Source organism: Erinaceus europaeus, chromosome 9 (genome assembly GCF_950295315.1).
Source record: "Erinaceus europaeus chromosome 9, mEriEur2.1, whole genome shotgun sequence".
NCBI lineage: Eukaryota > Metazoa > Chordata > Mammalia > Eulipotyphla > Erinaceidae > Erinaceus > Erinaceus europaeus.
In genome coordinates this window covers 121194758-121211510 of record NC_080170.1, presented here as the reverse complement: position 1 = coordinate 121211510, position 16753 = coordinate 121194758, and the positions used below count along the sequence as shown (strand labels likewise).

Below are 16753 nucleotides of genomic sequence, written 5' to 3'. Positions count from 1 at the left end.
ATAGTACTATGTGCAAGGCCCCGGGTTCAAGTCCCGGCCCCACACCTGCAGCCTGCAGCCCGGACACTTCACAAGAGGTAAGCAGGTCTGCAGGTACCTATCTCTCTCTGTCTCTAACTACTCTTCTCAATCCCCCTCTGTCTTATCGAATAAAATAGAAGAAGGAAAAAAAGGAAGGGGGAATGGCCGCCAGGAGCAGTGGATTCGTAGTACAGACACCAAGTCCCAGCAATAACCCTGGAGCCAAAATAAATATAATTAATTAACTAATTAATTAAATATCCTTTGGAAAGGGGGGGAGTGACAAAGGAAAAGAGGGGGAAAGTAAAAGGAGGAAAGAAACAAAAGACAATGCTCAAAATGTAACTAAAGACAAAATGCTGAGTCACCATGACACAGTCACAGTTGAACCCAGCTATCACTTGACACACCTCCCTCCCTTTCACAGTAGTGCAGGAAGAGAACTTGCCTTCCCCACATAATAGGCAGCTTATCTTGGGCAAAATTAAGCAAATTGCTTGGAGTGCTTATCTTACCAAGAAGCTCAGTCACACTTGGATTACAGACCTCAAAGTCCATATCTGACCCTCCTTAGAAGGACTTACTGAACCTACTGAGAGAGCACGGAAGTGTAAATAGAACAAAATAAAATAGCCCGGGTGAAATGAGAGCTGTGCAAGGACAGCCATAAATAAGCCTGCCCTGCCAGAGCTCAACCATTTGTGACTTAGCAACGGTGCTTTCCAGAACCTTTGGCTGTTGTAATAGCGAGTGAGGAAGAGCACTCCTCTCCCATCTCTGAACGAATGCCATTTTTATTTTATATTTACTTACTTACTCTCCCTTTCGTTGCCCTTGTTGTTTTTTTATTGTTTTTGTAGCTATTGATGTTGTCTTTGTTATGCTGGTTCCTGCTCTTCACGCCACACCACGTGAGCTTAACCTGCTGCATTGCAGCCCAGCTCCGTCATTTTTTACATGAGTGATTTGAAGTTGATTACAAAATTACAAGATAACAGATACAATTCTACACCATTCCCACCAATAGACTTTCCCTCCCTTGGTAAATGCAGTGTTTCTCCCTAGGTCACAGATATGGGTTATTATTTCTATATCTACCTATATCTCTCTATCTATCTTATCTATCTATCTGTATTTCTGCCCATTTCCCCCCCCTATGGCCCTGCCTTCTCTTCCTTTATAAGTCACACCTACACCAACTTCTACTTGTGAATGTCCTTTCTTTGTTCCTCGTCTCTCTCAGGGTCCTGATGAAATCGGGTTTCAGAACCCCCTAAACATCCTTTCCCCAACGGTCCTCCTCCTCTGGGAGGAGGAGTTTGGACCAGAATTCTGTTTGATGTGCAGAAGGTGGGAGTTCTGGCTTCTATAATTGCTTCTCCACTGAACATGGGCACTGGCAGGTGGATCCAGATCCATCTAATGAAATTTAATCATACATATATACTTATAATTTAACCTGCTATAATCTGTATCATCTAATATATAACTGAAGTTAAATCTAGTGTAGAATCAATATAATTTATATTGGTATAATATAAATTCTATAGTATAAATAAATAGCATAGTTAAATTGTATATATAATTTATGTTGAACATCATGCATAGCATGTGTGTATATACATAGGTTTGTTTGTTTGTTTTAATATGGAGAAGGAAGGGGGATGGACAGCTGTCCCAGATTTCCAAGCCCAGCTGTGCTGTTAAGTTGGGAGATACAAAGAAAGAGTCTTGCAGGTGGATTGACCTGACAATTCCCTTGTCCAGCAGAGAAGCAATTATAGAAGCCAGAACTCCCATCTCCTGCACCTCATAAAGAATTCTAGTCCAGACTCCCAGAGGGGGAGAAATGACAGAGGGAAGATAAACAGAGGGCTCTGAACCCCAATTCCATCAGGACCCAGAGAGAGAAGAGGAAAAAAACAGGGAGGGGTATTTGGAAGTGGTGACAGGCATAAGTGTAACTTAGAAAGGAAGAGAAGGGCTGGGTAGTGGTGAGCAGGTTCAAGGCCCCAGTCTCCGCCTGTGGTGAAGAAGTAAGTCCTGCAGGCGGCTTTCTCTCTCCCTGTCTACCTCTTCCACGTTGGTATTTCTATCTCTAGCCAATAAACCAACCTATGAATGATTTAAAAAAAAAAAAAAAAAAAAAAAGGAAGGAAGGAAGAGAAGGTAGGACCATAGGGGAGGAAATGGTCAAAAATCTGGATGGATAGATAGATTGATAGAAAGATAAGTCATAGGGGCCAGGCAGTGGCGCACCTGGTTAAGCTCACAGGCTGCAGTGCACAAGGTTGCAGGTTCAAGCCCCTGGCCCCCACATGCTTCACGAGCGGTGGAGCTGGGCTGCAGATGTCTCTCTGTCTCTCTCCCTCTCTGTCTCCCCCTCCTCTCTCAACTGCCGTCTCCAATAATAATTTTAAAAAATCACTATAAAAAAAGAACTATAGTAATATAATAGTCAACCCAAATCTGTAACCTTGGGAGACCTACTGCAGTTTCCAATGGAGGGAATGGGGGAATGCAACTCTGTGGTGGGAACGGTCTGGAATTATACTCCTGTTATCATGTTATTTTGTAAACCAATTATCAAATCACTAATAAAAAAAAATTTTTTTTTAAGTCTCTTGCAGGCCCAGAGATAAAGGTTGAGTTTCAGCGTTGGCCCAGGCCCAATCCGGAGGCCCAGGGGTGCGGACACCTGCACTTAGTTGCTAGCCAGCAAACTTGCTGAGCCTCCAGGACTCTCAGGGCCGCAGCACTGGGTGGTCCCTGAAATAGACCAGCCCTGGGGCGGGGCCCGCGCCTGCGCTCACCGGCCTCTTCCGGGCGCTCGGGTCCGGGTCCCCCGGGAGCTCTGTGCACGCACCCTGCCAGCACCCTGCACCCTGCACCCTGCACCTCCCCGCACCTGCAGTCGCTCCGCCACCCCCAGGACGCGCACCCGCCCTCGCTGCCCGCGCGTGCAAGTGTCCCGAGCGCCCCCCGGCCATGTCGTCCTGCACCCGCGTGGCGCTGGTGACCGGGGCCAACAAGGGCATCGGCCTGGCCATCGCGCGCGCCCTGTGCCGCCGCTTCCCCGGGGACGTGGTGCTCACGGCGCGGGACGAGGCGCGGGGCCGGGCGGCCGTGCAGCAGCTGCAGGCCGAGGGTCTGAGCCCGCGCTTCCACCTGCTGGACATCGACGACCCGCACAGCATCCGCGCCCTGCGGGACTTCCTGCGCCGGGAGTACGGGGGGCTGGACGTGCTGGTCAACAACGCGGGCATCGCCTTCAAGGGTGAGGGGCGGAGATCCACTCCCCGCCTGGCTGGGCTGGAAGTGTCAGGGCGGCCAGGCAGTGTGGGGTCACTTCCAGCCTCTGGGGGTCTGCAAAGCTCCCCTGGGGTAGGGGCTGGGGGGTGTGTGTGTGCACACAGTACTATGCGCAAGGTCCCAGGTGCAAGGTCTCAGGTGCAAGGCCCGGTGAAGGGGGTTGGGGGGGGTGTGCACACAGTACCATGCGCAAGAACCCAGGTACAAGGCCCCAGGTGCAAGGCCCTGGTCCTCACCTGCAGGGGGAAGCTTCACAGGAGGTGAAGCGGGGCTGCAGGGATCACTCTGTCTCCCTCTCCATATCTCCCTTCCCCTCTCAATGCCTTTATGTCTTTTCCAAGAAAATAGAAACAAATGAGAGGCCAGGCCGTGGCACCTCTGGTTAAGTGTCTGTATTCACCATACACAGGGACCCGGGTTCAAATCCCAGCTCCCTACCTGCAAGGGGGCAAACTTTACAATCATTGTAGCAGTTCTGCAGGTGTCTCTCTGTGTCTCTTCCTTTTATCCCCCCCCCCCATGTCTGTCTGTCCTATCCAATAAAATAGAAAGAAAAATAGAGGTGGTACACCTGCTTAAGTGCATATATTACCATGCACAGGGACCCAGGTTCAAGCCCCACCTCCCACCTGCAAGGGGGGAAGCTTCACAAGTGGTGCAGTAGCTCCACAGGTGTCTGTCTGGCTTATCCAATAAATAACTTCCGTGGACATGCGTCCCGCTGGGTCTGCCGACATAATAAAACAACATTAAACTAAAGTCTTGGTGAATCCCGTCCCTCTGCCTGAGAATACTATAACAGTTTATCTGCACAGGTTTTTGTGTATTTGTTTGTTTCTTAAAAACATAGTCTGGGGGCCAGGCTGTAGTGCAGCGGGTTAAATGCACATGGTGCAAAGTGCAAGGAATGGCGTAAGGATCCAGATTCGAACCCCAGCTCCCCACTTGCAGGGAGGTCACTTCACAAGCGGTGAAGCAGGTCTGCAGGTGTCTATCTTTCTCTCCCCCTCTCTGTCTTCCACTCCTTTCTCATTATCTTTCTATCCTATCCAACAACGACAGCAATAACAATAATAACGTCAACAAGGGTGACAAAAGTGGAGAAAATGGCCTCTAAGAGCAGTGGGTTCGTAGTGCAGGTGCTGTGCGCCAGCAGTAACCCTGGAGGCAAAGAAAACAAAGCAAAACAACATAGTTCTAGGGGATTTCTTCACCCGGCTATCTTTTACTGACCTGCCTTTCTGTCCCCAACAGTGAATGATCCCACACCCTTCTCTGTCCAGGCAGAAGTGACCATGAAAACAAACTTCCATGGTACAAGAAACGTCTGCACAGAGATTCTGCCTCTAATGAAACCCCAAGGTGAGTGTGGTGAGGAAGGCCCGCCCTGAACGAGGCCGGCTAACCTGAGCCCCTTGTCACTCGGGCTGGCTCTGTGGGTTCAGCCACCTGCTCCCAGTGTCTCCTCTGTTCCAGTTGGCCTGCTGGTCATGCTTCCACTGACTCTTGCTCTTCAGATGTTTTCTCATGGCCTCCTCTGCAGGCAGTTCTCATGCCTCCCACAAAGTAGAGTTCCCTAAGGATCCCCTGTCAACCACCCCTCTCCCTCCCACTCTGTATCTTGGGATCTAATTCATGCTGCTATAACTGTGACTGATGCCAGCCCAGTAGCCCTGATGAAATACCCATGGGACATCACTAGCCTGATAAAGAATTGGATTTGGCTAACCAGCAGTGGATTAAATAACCTGTTAGGTAATCGGAAGCAAAGTCTGGAGATCAGATAGCCAGCCCAGCAATAGAGGAACTGCCTTGCACATGAATCTGCTTCCCGGTACCATGTAAAACCAAAGCCAAGGGCTGGGAACAGAGCTCTCCCTGTAGAACATACCATCCCATGTGCAAGGCCCTCAGTGTGAGCTCCTGACACCAGGAGCATCATGGGCAGCTGGGATGGCGGTGGGGTGTGGGTATTCTCCATGGATAATGGAGTGGTGTTATGGTGTCTTCTCTCTCTCTCTCTCTCTCTCTCTCTCTAACATGAAGAATGAAAACATGGTGCGTGCAAAGTCCTCTACCCAATTCAAATTTCTTTTTGTAAAACTTTTTTATATATATTTATTTTTTCTTTTGTTCAAGCCCTTGTTGTTTTTAGAAGCATACCAACAGTTTTTATTGTTGTTGTTAATTATTATTGTTGTGGTTGATGATGTCATCGTTGAGAAAAATGAGAGAGAAATGGAGAGAGGGGGAGAGAAAGACAGACACCTGCAGACCTGCTTCACCGCTTGTGAGGTGACTCCCCTGCAGGTGGGAAGCTGGGGGCTCGAACTGGGATCCTTGTGCTTCAAGCCATGTGCACTTAACTCGCTGTGCTACCACACAGCCCCCCAATTCAAGTTTCTGTCTCAAACCATGCTTCAAGCTAAAGCCAATTAATGATTGTCTCCCCCCCCCAATATTTAGTTTATTTTATTTTAATGAGAGAGAGAAAGGCCAGAGTATTACTTAGCTCTGCCTTATGGTGGTGCTAGGGACTGAACCCGTGACCTCAGAGCCTCGGGCATGAAAGTCTTCGCAGGGGCCAGGTGGTTGTGTACCTGGTTGAGTGCACGTGTCACTACGCATCAAGCCCCTGATTCCTCACCTGCAGGGGGAAAGCCTCTCAAGCAGTGAGGCAGGGCTGCAGGTGTCTCTCTGTCTCTCTCCCTCTCTAGCTCCTCCTCCCCTCTCGATTTCTCTCTGTCTCTGTCCAATAAGTAAGTAAATAAATATTTTTTTTAAAAAAAGAAATTCTGGGAGTTGGGCGGTAGGTCAGCGGGTTAAGCGCACGGGACGCAAAGCACAAGGACTGGCTTAAGGATCTGGGTTGGAGATCAGGGCTCCCCACCTGCAGGGGAGTCGCTTCACAGGCGGTGAAGCAGGTCTGCAGGTGTCTGTCTTTCTCTCCCCCTCTCTGTCTTCCCCTCCTCTCTCCATTTCTCTCTGTCCTATCCAACAGCGACAATATCATCAACAAGGGCAACAAAAAGGGAAAATAAATAAAAATTAAATTAAATTAAATTCAAATTCTTTTGCAGAACCGTTATGCTAGCTCTCCAGTCCATGATATCCTTATGTTTTGCTTCTTGTTCTATGCATAGTAGTTCTGTCGGGAATAGTCCCTAACTAGGTTTGCTGCTTCGCAATTCACATAGTGCTCTCTCTCCCTCTCCTTCTCCCTCTCTCCCTCTCTCCCTCTCCCTCTCTCCCTCTCTCCTTCTCTCCCTCTCTCCCTCTCCCTCTCTCCCTCTCCCTCCCCCTCTCTCCCTCTCTTCCTCTCTCCCTCTCCCTCTTTCCCTCTTTCCCTCTCCCTCTCCCCCTCTCCCTCTCTCCCTCTCCCTCTCTCCCTCTCCCTCTCTCCTTCTCACCCTCTTTTCCTCTCTCCCTCTCTCCCTCTCCCTCTCTCTCCCTTTCCCTCTTTCCCTCTCCCTCTCTCCTTCTCTCCCTCTCTTCCTCTCTCCCTCTCCCTCTTTCTCTCTCTCTGCTTTCAAAATAGGGCAGTTTGTCCTTTCACAGTGCTAGGTGTGCTTCACAGATATTTCTCTGATAAATGATGTTCACATAACAGTTGACAAAAAGAACAATCCAGTTAGCACAAAAACACAGGGCACCTTGCATGGTTTTTTTTTAAAGATTTTTTTTTATTATTAATGAGTGAGATAGGAGGAGAGGGAAAGAACCAGATATCACCCTGGTACATGTGCTGCTGGGGCTTGAACTCAGGACCTCATGCTTGAGAGTTCAGTGCTTTATCCACTGAGCCATCTCTCAGACCACACGTGTTCTTTTTATTACTGCTGCTGTTTTGTCGCCTACTGGGACCTTGCACCTGTGTGATGCCACTGTGTCCCCCCCCCTCCCCGCCCCCGTTTTGAGATTATAAAGAGACAGAGAAGGAGACTCCACTGTCCATGCCTTCTGGACACAGTGCTCTGCTGTGGTGCCTGAGGCTCAAATCCAGGTGACATGCGTTCCCCTGGGATGTGATTGAGCATGGAGGGTGCCATGAGCCCTAAAGACGCAGGGATGCTTGTTGCAGCTGTGACGGCTTGTTAATTCTTGAGAAACCAGTCAAGGGGGCTGGGCAGTGGTGCACCCGGTTAAGCGCTCATAGTTTGTTTTTTTAATATTTATTTTTCCTTTTCTTGCCCCTTTTTTTGTTGTAGTTGTTGTTGTTGTTGTTGTTATTGATGTCATCGTTGTTGGATAGGACAGAGAGAAATGGAGAGAGGAGGGAAAGAAATGGAAGAGAGAGGGGAGAGAAAGACAGATACCTGCAAACCTGCTTCACCGCCTGTGAAGCCACTCCCCTGCGGGTGGGGAGCCAGAAGGCTCAAACCGGGAACCTTATGCCAGTCCTTGAGCTTTGCACTACGTGCACTTAACCCACTGCGCTACCGCCGGACTCCCAACGCTCATAGTTCTATGCGAAAGGATACACGCAAGGTCCCAGGTTCGAGCTCCTGTTCCCCAGTTGCAGGGGGAAAGCTTCACAGGTGGTGAAGCAGTGCTAAAGGCGTCCATCTTTAGCCCTCTCTATCTCCCCCTCCCCTCTCAATTTCTTTCTGCCCTATCAAGTGAAAAAGGAGAGAAAAGAAAAAGAAAAAAAAAGACGGTGAATTTGTGGTGCTGGCACCAGCCCCAGTGACTGGAGGCAGAAAGAGAGAGGGAGAGAGAAACCAGTCAATGCAGTGTGCTCCACCTTAAAACAAATAGAGAGGGCTTGTAAAACTCAAGGCAGCCAGGGAGCCAGATGGTGGCGCACCTGGTTAAACACTCCCATGATAGTCAGCAAGGACCTGAGTTCAAGCCCTTGGTCCCCACCTGCAGTTGGAAAGCTTCATGAGTGCTCAAGCAGGGCTGCAGGTGTCTCTCTGTCTCTCTTATCTCCCCCTCCTCTCTTAATTTCTCTCTATCTCTATACAGTAATTAAATGAATAAAAGCTGATGGCAGAATCACTTGGCATTGCCTCATCTAGTCTAAGCTAAGTGGCATTGGAGGTGACATTTCCAGGGGGGGCAAAGGACAGATCCTCCCCAAGCATGGGATTCTCCCACAAAACCTTTATTTCAAAGCTAGTTTATATTTTGCCTTTGGTGGTACTTTCGAAGAAGTCAGTCCTTTATCCAGTGAGATATTTGGGAGGTGACAGATATTTGCTCCCCAGTAGACACGGTGAATGCATGAAGGCCTCTTGTTCCCTTTCACTTGTTACTGAGTAAAGTCTTGTCGCTTCCTGTGAAACTTGCAAGGACTGGAGAGTTTTTCTCTGAAGTCCCCCAAGACATTTTGGGGTGTGACAGAATTCAAGATGCTTTCACATCCTTGGCTTCCAGAGCAATCTCGGCTGATGCCGCCCGGTCTTTGTGCCTTCTACCTTCTCCATCCTGGTGGATTAGGCGTTTGTCCTGCCGTGCGTATCTTCCCCGATAACCATGGGTGTGTTACATTTCAGGCCGGGTGGTGAACGTGTCCAGTGTCGTGAGCGTCCGAGCTCTCGGAAAATGTAGCGCAGAACTGCAGCAGAAGTTTCGAAGCGAGACCATCACAGAGGAAGAGCTGGTGGGGCTCATGAACAAGTTCGTGGAAGACACGAAGAACGGGGTGCACGAGAAGGAAGGGTGGCCCAGTACCGCCTACGGGGTGTCTAAGATCGGTGTCACGGTCCTCTCCAGGATCCATGCCAGGCAGCTCAATGAGCAGAGGAAAGGGGACAAGATCCTCTTGAATGCCTGCTGCCCGGGGTGGGTGAGAACCGACATGGCGGGTCCCAAGGCCACCAAAAGCCCTGAGGAAGGAGCTGAGACCCCTGTGCACTTAGCCCTTCTTCCCCCCGACGCAGAAAGCCCTCATGGCGAGTTTGTCATGGAGAAAAAAGTTGAGCGGTGGTGAGCCTGACTCACAAGCTCACGGGATACCTGTCCGCCTGGGTCCAACTGGACTCAGAAAAAAAAAAAATCCCAACCCACCCCTACAAGTTAAACGTTTGCCTAGTGACTGAATACACTCTGGATTCCACTCGAGTCTTTAGTGATTTTCTTTTTAATATTTACTTATTCCCTTTTGTTGCCCTTATTGTTTTATTGTTGTAGTTATATTGTTGTCTGTTGGATAGGACAGAGAGAAATGGAGAGAGGAGGGGAAGACAGAGTGGGGAGAGAAAGACAGACCCCTGCAGACCTGCTTCAGCATACTCAGTGGCATTAAATCATGTGGATGTATCATCAGGTCACGTCGGGACCCCTTAGAGACCTCACTAAGGTGCAGTAGCAGGCTCTGGGGTCTAGAGAGAAGCACCAGTCTAACTTACCTGGTGTTGTTAGAGGTGTTTGTTAGTTTGTTTGTCTGTTTTCAGCAAAAGATCCACAGAAGAAGTTACAGTCTCTCATAATCTCCCTAAGGATCTCGCCCTTCCAGATGGGAATTGGGGGTTTGGGGGCCAGGTGGTGGCACACATGTTACAATGCGTAAGGACTTGGGTTCAAACCCCCAGTTCCCACCTGCAGGGGGAGGGGGAAAGCTTCATGCAGGGGTGAAGTAGGGTTGCAGGTGTCTCTCTGTCTCTCCCCCCCCCATCTTCCCCTTCCTCTCAATTTCTGGCTAATTGCAAACCAATAAATAAGTAGAGATGATTAAAAAGTTAAATAAAACTAGATGTGAAGCAGGTGGTTCATTCTTCTAAAAACAAGGCTCACTTGACAAAGGCCATACTTCAACCAGGTGTTCATGTCTCCCAGTTACACTTTGTGAGCTGACCCAGAAAAGGAGCACCAGGTTAAGAAAAAGATGTTCATGCCTGAGGCTCTGAGGTCCCAAACTCACGATCGGTGGAGCTGGGCTGCAGGGGTCTCTCTGTCTCCCCCCTCCTCTCTCAGTTCCCGTTTCTATCCAATAATAATATTAAAAAATCATTTGAAAAAAGAAAGATTAGTAATAGAAATAATAGTCAACCCATATCTGTGGCTTTTGGAGACCTACAGCGGTTTCCAGTGGAGGGAATGGGGAAATGCAACTCTGTGGTGGGAACGGTCTGGAATTATACTGCTGTTGTCTTGTTATCTTGTAATCCAATTATCAAATCACTAATAAAAATATTTGTTTTTAAGTCTCTTGCATGCCCAGAGATAAAGGTTGAGTTTCAGCGTTGGCCCAGGCCCAATCCGGATGCTGGCGGGTGTGGACACCTGCACTTAGTTGCTAGCCAGTGGGTTTTGCAAACTTGCTGAGTCTCCAGGGCTCTCAGGGCCTCAGCACTGGGTGGTCCCTGAAATAGACCTGCCCTGGGGCGGGGCCCGCGCCTGCCAGTGTCTGTCCAGGGGGCACCCTGCACCCTCCCTGCACCCTGCACCCTGCACCTCCCCGCACCCGCAGTCGCTCCGCCACCCCCAGGACGCGCACCCGCCCTCGCTGCCCGCGCGTGCAAGTGTCCCGAGCGCCCCCCGGCCATGTCGTCCTGCACCCGCGTGGCGCTGGTGACCGGGGCCAACAAGGGCATCGGCCTGGCCATCGCGCGCGCCCTGTGCCGCCGCTTCCCCGGGGACGTGGTGCTCACGGCGCGGGACGAGGCGCGGGGCCGGGCGGCCGTGCAGCAGCTGCAGGCCGAGGGTCTGAGCCCGCGCTTCCACCTGCTGGACATCGACGACCCGCACAGCATCCGCGCCCTGCGGGACTTCCTGCCGGGAGTACGGGGGGGGGGGGGGGGGGCTCGACCTGCTGGTCAACAACGCGGGCATCCTCTTCAAGTGTGAGTGGGAAAGAACCCCTGTCTCTCTGCGGGCGCCCACGCAGGGGTGGGGAAGGAGCCCCTCATACCCTCCCATGGGGTGTCTGAAAACTCTGGGGTGCAGTGGTGCGTTGCACCAAAGTAAAGGACTCTCAAGAGTCGGAGGTAGGGGTGGCTTCCAGGTCCTGGCAAATGATGGTGAAGGAGGACCTGGCCATAGGGACTGGGTGGGGGAGTGTTTTGCAGAAAACTGAGAAGTTTTACACAAACAACATCAACTATATTGACTGTAAGCGCCCCATAAATAAATCAAAAAAGAGGGGAGACCATTAGTAAATGTTAGAGATAATTTGAGGCTGGGACTTCTGTCTTCAAATACTATGTAGGGAAAAAAAAAAAGCCAACTTCTTAAAAACAACACACACAGAGAGGTCTGTAGGGTACAGGAAAGACTGGCTATTGGGGCTGGGTGGTGGCACAGCTGGTTAAGAACACATGTTACGGGAGTCCGGGGGTACCGCAGCGGGTTAAGCGCACATGGCTCAAAGCGCAAGGACCGGCCTAAGGATCCCTGTTCGAGCCCCGCTCCCCACCTGCGGGGGGGTGGGGGGGGGCGGGGAGTCGCTTCACAAGCGGTGAAGCAGGTCTGCAGGTATCTTTCTTTCTCTCCCCTTCTATCTTCCCCTCCTCTCTCCATTTCTCTCTGTCCTATCCAAAACAATAACATCAATAACAACAACAATAAAAACAACAAGGGCAACAAAATGAAATAAATAAATAAATAAATAAATAATTGTGTGTGTGTGTTTTTTAAAAAAGAACACATATTACAATGTGCAGGGACCCAGGTTCAAGCCCCCATCCCCACCTGCAGGGGGTAAGCTTCGTGAATGGTGAAGCAGGGCTGCAGGTATGTGTCTCTCCCTCTCTATCATACCCTTTCCTCTTGATTTCTGGCTGTCTCTATCCAATAAATAAATGAAGATAATTAAAAAAAATTTCAAAGAAAGAAAAGATTGGCTAGGCCCCTCTAGGAAGGAGGAGGTCCTGGAGATGTCAGGAAGAGCAGAACCTTCCAGATTAGTCAACGTTTTCAACCCAGGGGCTTTGTGTTATTAACTGGTGGTAACTGGAGGTGACCTTCAATTGTCAGCGGTCATTTCTGTCTTTTTGTGTGTTTGTTTTAGAAGTGAATGTTTAACTTCCTTTGACATCATCAAGATTTTTGAAGGCTAGGACACGACTGCATATGTGTTTTCTTAACCCTCTTCTCATGATGCTGTCTCTCAACACTGTACAGATTAACAAGGATGAGAATTGCTATTGACACAAGATCATCTAGTAATCCCTGGCATTGCTTAGACTTCACCAGAGGTATCAGTCTCTCTCTCTCTCTTCCCCTCCTCTTAGTTTCTCTGTTTCTATCAAAAGAGTAGTGAAGAAAGAGAAAGAGAACAGAAGGAAGAGGAAGAAAGGGGAAGTAAAGAAAGAAATAAGGAGAAAAAGGGAGAGAGAGAAAAGAAAGAAGGAAGAAGAAAGAAAAGAGAAAGAAAGAAAAGAAAAAAGAAAGAGAGGGAGGAAGAAGGAAGGGAAAAATGAATGAATGAATGAATGAATGAATAATGGGGTGGGGGGAATGGCTACCTGAAGCAGTGGATTTGTCCTGTAGGACCAAGTCTCAGTGATAATCCTGGCAGCAATTAAAAAAAAAAAGTGTGTGGGAGTCGGGCGGTAGCACAGCAGGTTAAGTGCACGTGGCACAAAGCACAAGGACCGGCCTAAGGATCCCAGTTCGAGCCCCCCCGGCTTCCCACCTGCAGGGGAGTCGCTTCACAAGAGGTGAAGCAGGTCTGTAGGTGTCTGTCTTTCTCTCCCCCTCTCTGCCTTCCCCTCCTCTCTCCATTTGTCTCTGTCCTATCCAACAACGAGGACATCAATAACAACAACAATAATAACTACAACAATAAAAACAAGGGCAACAAAAGGGAAAGTGAATAAATAAATATCAAAAAAATGTATGATCACTTCCCACATTGCAAATATCGGGCAACTCTCCTTTCCATCCCTCTCCGTAGGGAATGATCCCACACCGTTCGCTGTCCAGGCGGAGGTGACGATGAAAACGAATTTCTATGGTACGAGGAATGTATGCCAGGAGCTGCTGCCGCTGATGAGGCCTGGCGGTGAGTGTGGTGAGGAAGGCCTGGCCTGACAGAGTCCCAGCTGCCTCTCAGCCCTGCTGGCTCTCTGGGCTTGGCGACCTCTCAGCCCTGCTGGCTCTCTGGGCTTGGCGACCTGCCCTTGATGTACCTGTCTCCTGACCCAGCTCTCTGTTCCATCAGGACTGTATGCGCTAGTCCTCTGGCACTGGCGCGGGAGACCCCTCTTCTGTCAGTCGCTGTACAGCTAAGTCCTGGCATTCAGCTTCTTCTCTGGAGAAGTCCCTTCTGTGTTTCATGCCCCTCATATATGAAGCCCCCTGAGGATTCCATGCTGTCCCTCTCTCCTCCTTCCTCTCTCAAAATGGTCCTTTCTCCTCCTCCACCTCCTCCTCCTTCTCCTCCTTCTCCTTCTTCTTCTCCTCCTCCTCCTCCTTCTCCTCCTCCTCCTCCTTCTTCTCCTTCTCCTTCTTCTTCTCCTCCTCCTCCTTCTCCTCCACCTCCTCCTCCTTCTTTTCCACCTCCTCCTCCTCATCATCCTTATCCTCCTTCTCCTTCTCCTCCTCCTTCTCCTTCTCCTCCTCCTTCTCCTTCTCCTCCTTCTCCTCCTCCTCCTTCTTCTCCTCCTTCTCCTTCTCCTCCTTCTCCTTCTCCTCCTTCTCCTCCTCCTCCTTCTCCTTCTCCTCCTCCTTCTTCTCCTCCTTCTCCTTCCTCCTCCTCCTCCTCCTCCTTCTCCTCCTTCTTCTCCTCCTTCTCCTTCCTCCTCCTCCTCTTCCTTCTTCTTCCTCCTCCTCCTTTTAGTTCTGTGTGTTTTACTTATTTATTATTTATCATTGTATAGAAACAACAAGAAATTGAGAGGGGAGGAGGAGATAGAAAGGAAGAGAGATACCTATAGCCCTGTTTCATCACTCATGAAACTTTCACCCTGCAGATGGGGACAGGGACTTGAACCTGGGTCCTTGCACATTGTAATGTGTGTGTTTAACCACCTTTTAATTTCTCTCTCCTATCAAAATAAAATAGGGAGAGAGAGAGAGAGAGAGAGAGAGAGAGAGAGAGAGAGAGAGAGAAAGGGAAAACATGGCCACTGGTGTGGTGGATTTGTAGAGCTAGCACTAAGCCCCAGAGATAACCCTGCTGGCAATTAAAGAAAAAAAGGGGTCAGGTGAAAGTGCACCTGGTTGAGTGCGCATGCGACAATGCGCAAGGACAAAGGTTCAAGTCCCCAGTCCCTGCCTGCAGGGGAATAGCTTCATGAGTGGTGAAGCAAGTCTGCAGGTGTCTCTCTTTCTCTTAATCTTCCCCTTTCCCTCTCTGTATCCAGTTGTTCCTATCAACTAAATAAAGATAAGAAAATTGAAAAAAAGAAAAAAAAAACACCAGAAACAGACTCAGAATAGCTCATCAAATGGTATTCAACAATTGCTCAGATAATGGGGTGCAGGACTCTCACCACACCTGTGACTTATTGATTGATTCTAAGTGAAATAGTTCATTTCTGTAATTTCCTATAACTATATGTTTAATCCCTATGGCATCCTGACCAATTAAACTCTGGTCTCTTTTAATCAATGATTAGATATCATATATTGTTAGTGGTCCTTATAGACCCCACCTGTAACCAGCCCTCCTAAATATTTTCTATTCGCACACACACACACACACACACACACACCCTGCACCCCACTTGATGACTCCTATTAGCGGTCAGTACTTTCCCAAAGTTCATGTTCATCTTTGTACAAGTCTAGGTCAGTAAATCCTGCTGCATTTCAGGCAGAGTGGTGAACATGTCCAGTGCTGCAAGTCTCACTGCCATCGTTCACTGCAGCCCCGAACTGCAGCAGAAGTTTCTGAGCAAGACCATCACAGAGGAGGAGCTGGCGGGGCTCGCGGACAACTTCATAGAAGACGCCAAGAACGGAGTGAACCAGAAGGAAGGGTGGCCTAATGATGCCTACGGAGTGTCGAAGCTCAGCATCACCATCCTTTCCAGAATCCTTGCCAGGAATTTGAATGGCACGAAGAGAGGGGACCAGATCCTCCTGAACTCATGCTGCCCTGGGTTTGCGAGAACGGAAATGACGAATTGGAAAGGCTTTCTCAGTCCTGAAGAAGGAACCCAGGCCCCCCTGTATTTGGCCCTTCTGCCCGCAGATGCAGAGGGTCCTTGTGGGCAGTTTATCATGGGGAAGGTGTCAGAGCAGTGGTACATACGTTCCTGCCGTAGGTCCATCAATAGGTCCCACTCTGCACCTCCTCTGAGATTTAACCAACGGGCCCAGAGCTGGCTAGGATTCCAGTCAAGGATCCATGCTGAGTTTACTAGCAGTTTTAAGAAGTCGGGAGTAAGAAGTCTCTTCTCATTTACCATGCTTTGTTTTGTTTCTAGTGAATCCCTTGGGATATTTATAGGGGGCTGGGGGGGGGTATAGGTGTGGAATGCTACCTATAATTAACTCTGTTGATAAAGAACTGGTTTTTGCCATATCCCATCCCTTTCATTGGGAGGTTCCCTATTCTTTATCCCTCTGGGAGTATGGACCAGAGGTCTTTATGGGGTGCAGAAGGTGGGAGGTCTGGCTTCTGTAATTTCCTCTCCACTGAACATGGGCGTTGGCAGGTAGATCCACACCCCCAGCCTGTTTCTAACTTTCCCTAGTGGAACCCACAGTTTTCTTTACCTAAGTCACTTATTTGAGTCTCTTTAATCCAATAATAGGGTGAAGACATATTTAAAAAGTATGAAGGCTGACTTCAAATTAGAAGTTTCCTGGATCTGATGAACACTGCAAGTCTCAGGGAAAAAAAGCAGACACTTTGAACTGGTGAGTTAGGTTAGGAATAAGCGAGCCACTCTTTGGCAGCCAAATCTATTCCCAGTACTTTGCAGACATTTTTGCAGTCTTCCTCCTCTTGTTTCTGTCTGTTCTTCACCAAGCAGAGTTACAAAACACTAAACAAAGGCAAATGAAGAGCTGAAAATTAACGACTCTTGGCGTACTGTGTTTAAGTGAAGAATGACGAAAACTCATCAGGCAGATATGAATGGAAACCTCAAGACCTCAAGACCCTCATCCTGTTTAGAGTTAGAAAACTCCAAGGGCATCTCTTTACCAAGAAGAATGGGTTGAATTCATGAGATACCACCAACCACAAGTCTGTCCCATCTGCTCTTAGAAATATTTCTCATGAAGTGGGCCAAGTGGTGACGCAGCTGGTTAAGTGCTCACATGACAGACAGGGTGCAAGAACCCAGATTCCAGCTCCTGGTCTCCACCAGCAGGGGAAAACTTCCTGAGGGGTGAAGCAGGACTGCAAGTGTCTTTCTCTGTCTCTTTTCCTTTCTATCTCTCCCTCCCTTCTCAGTTTATCTCTATCTCTACCTAATGAAGAAAGAAAGAAATAGTGATCTGGGAGGTGGTGCAGTGGATAAAACATTGGATTCTCAAGCACGAAGTCCTGAGTTCAATCCCCGGAGCAGATGTACCA

The 16753-nt window shown here is 49.1% G+C and overlaps 1 protein-coding gene and 1 pseudogene across 1 annotated transcript; both read left to right on the top strand.

Annotated features, from left to right (window-relative positions):
* Positions 1–2973: 2973 nt before the first annotated feature.
* LOC103110555 (carbonyl reductase [NADPH] 1) lies at positions 2974–9399 on the top strand. The gene is made up of 3 exons (XM_007519721.3): positions 2974–3298; positions 4588–4695; positions 8832–9399. Exons 1-3 carry the CDS (start codon positions 3010–3012, stop codon positions 9266–9268), a joined length of 834 nt encoding a protein of 277 aa, XP_007519783.2. The 5' UTR covers positions 2974–3009; the 3' UTR covers positions 9269–9399.
* Positions 9400–10753: 1354 nt separating this feature from the next.
* On the top strand, positions 10754–16753 carry LOC103110583 (carbonyl reductase [NADPH] 1-like; annotated as a pseudogene).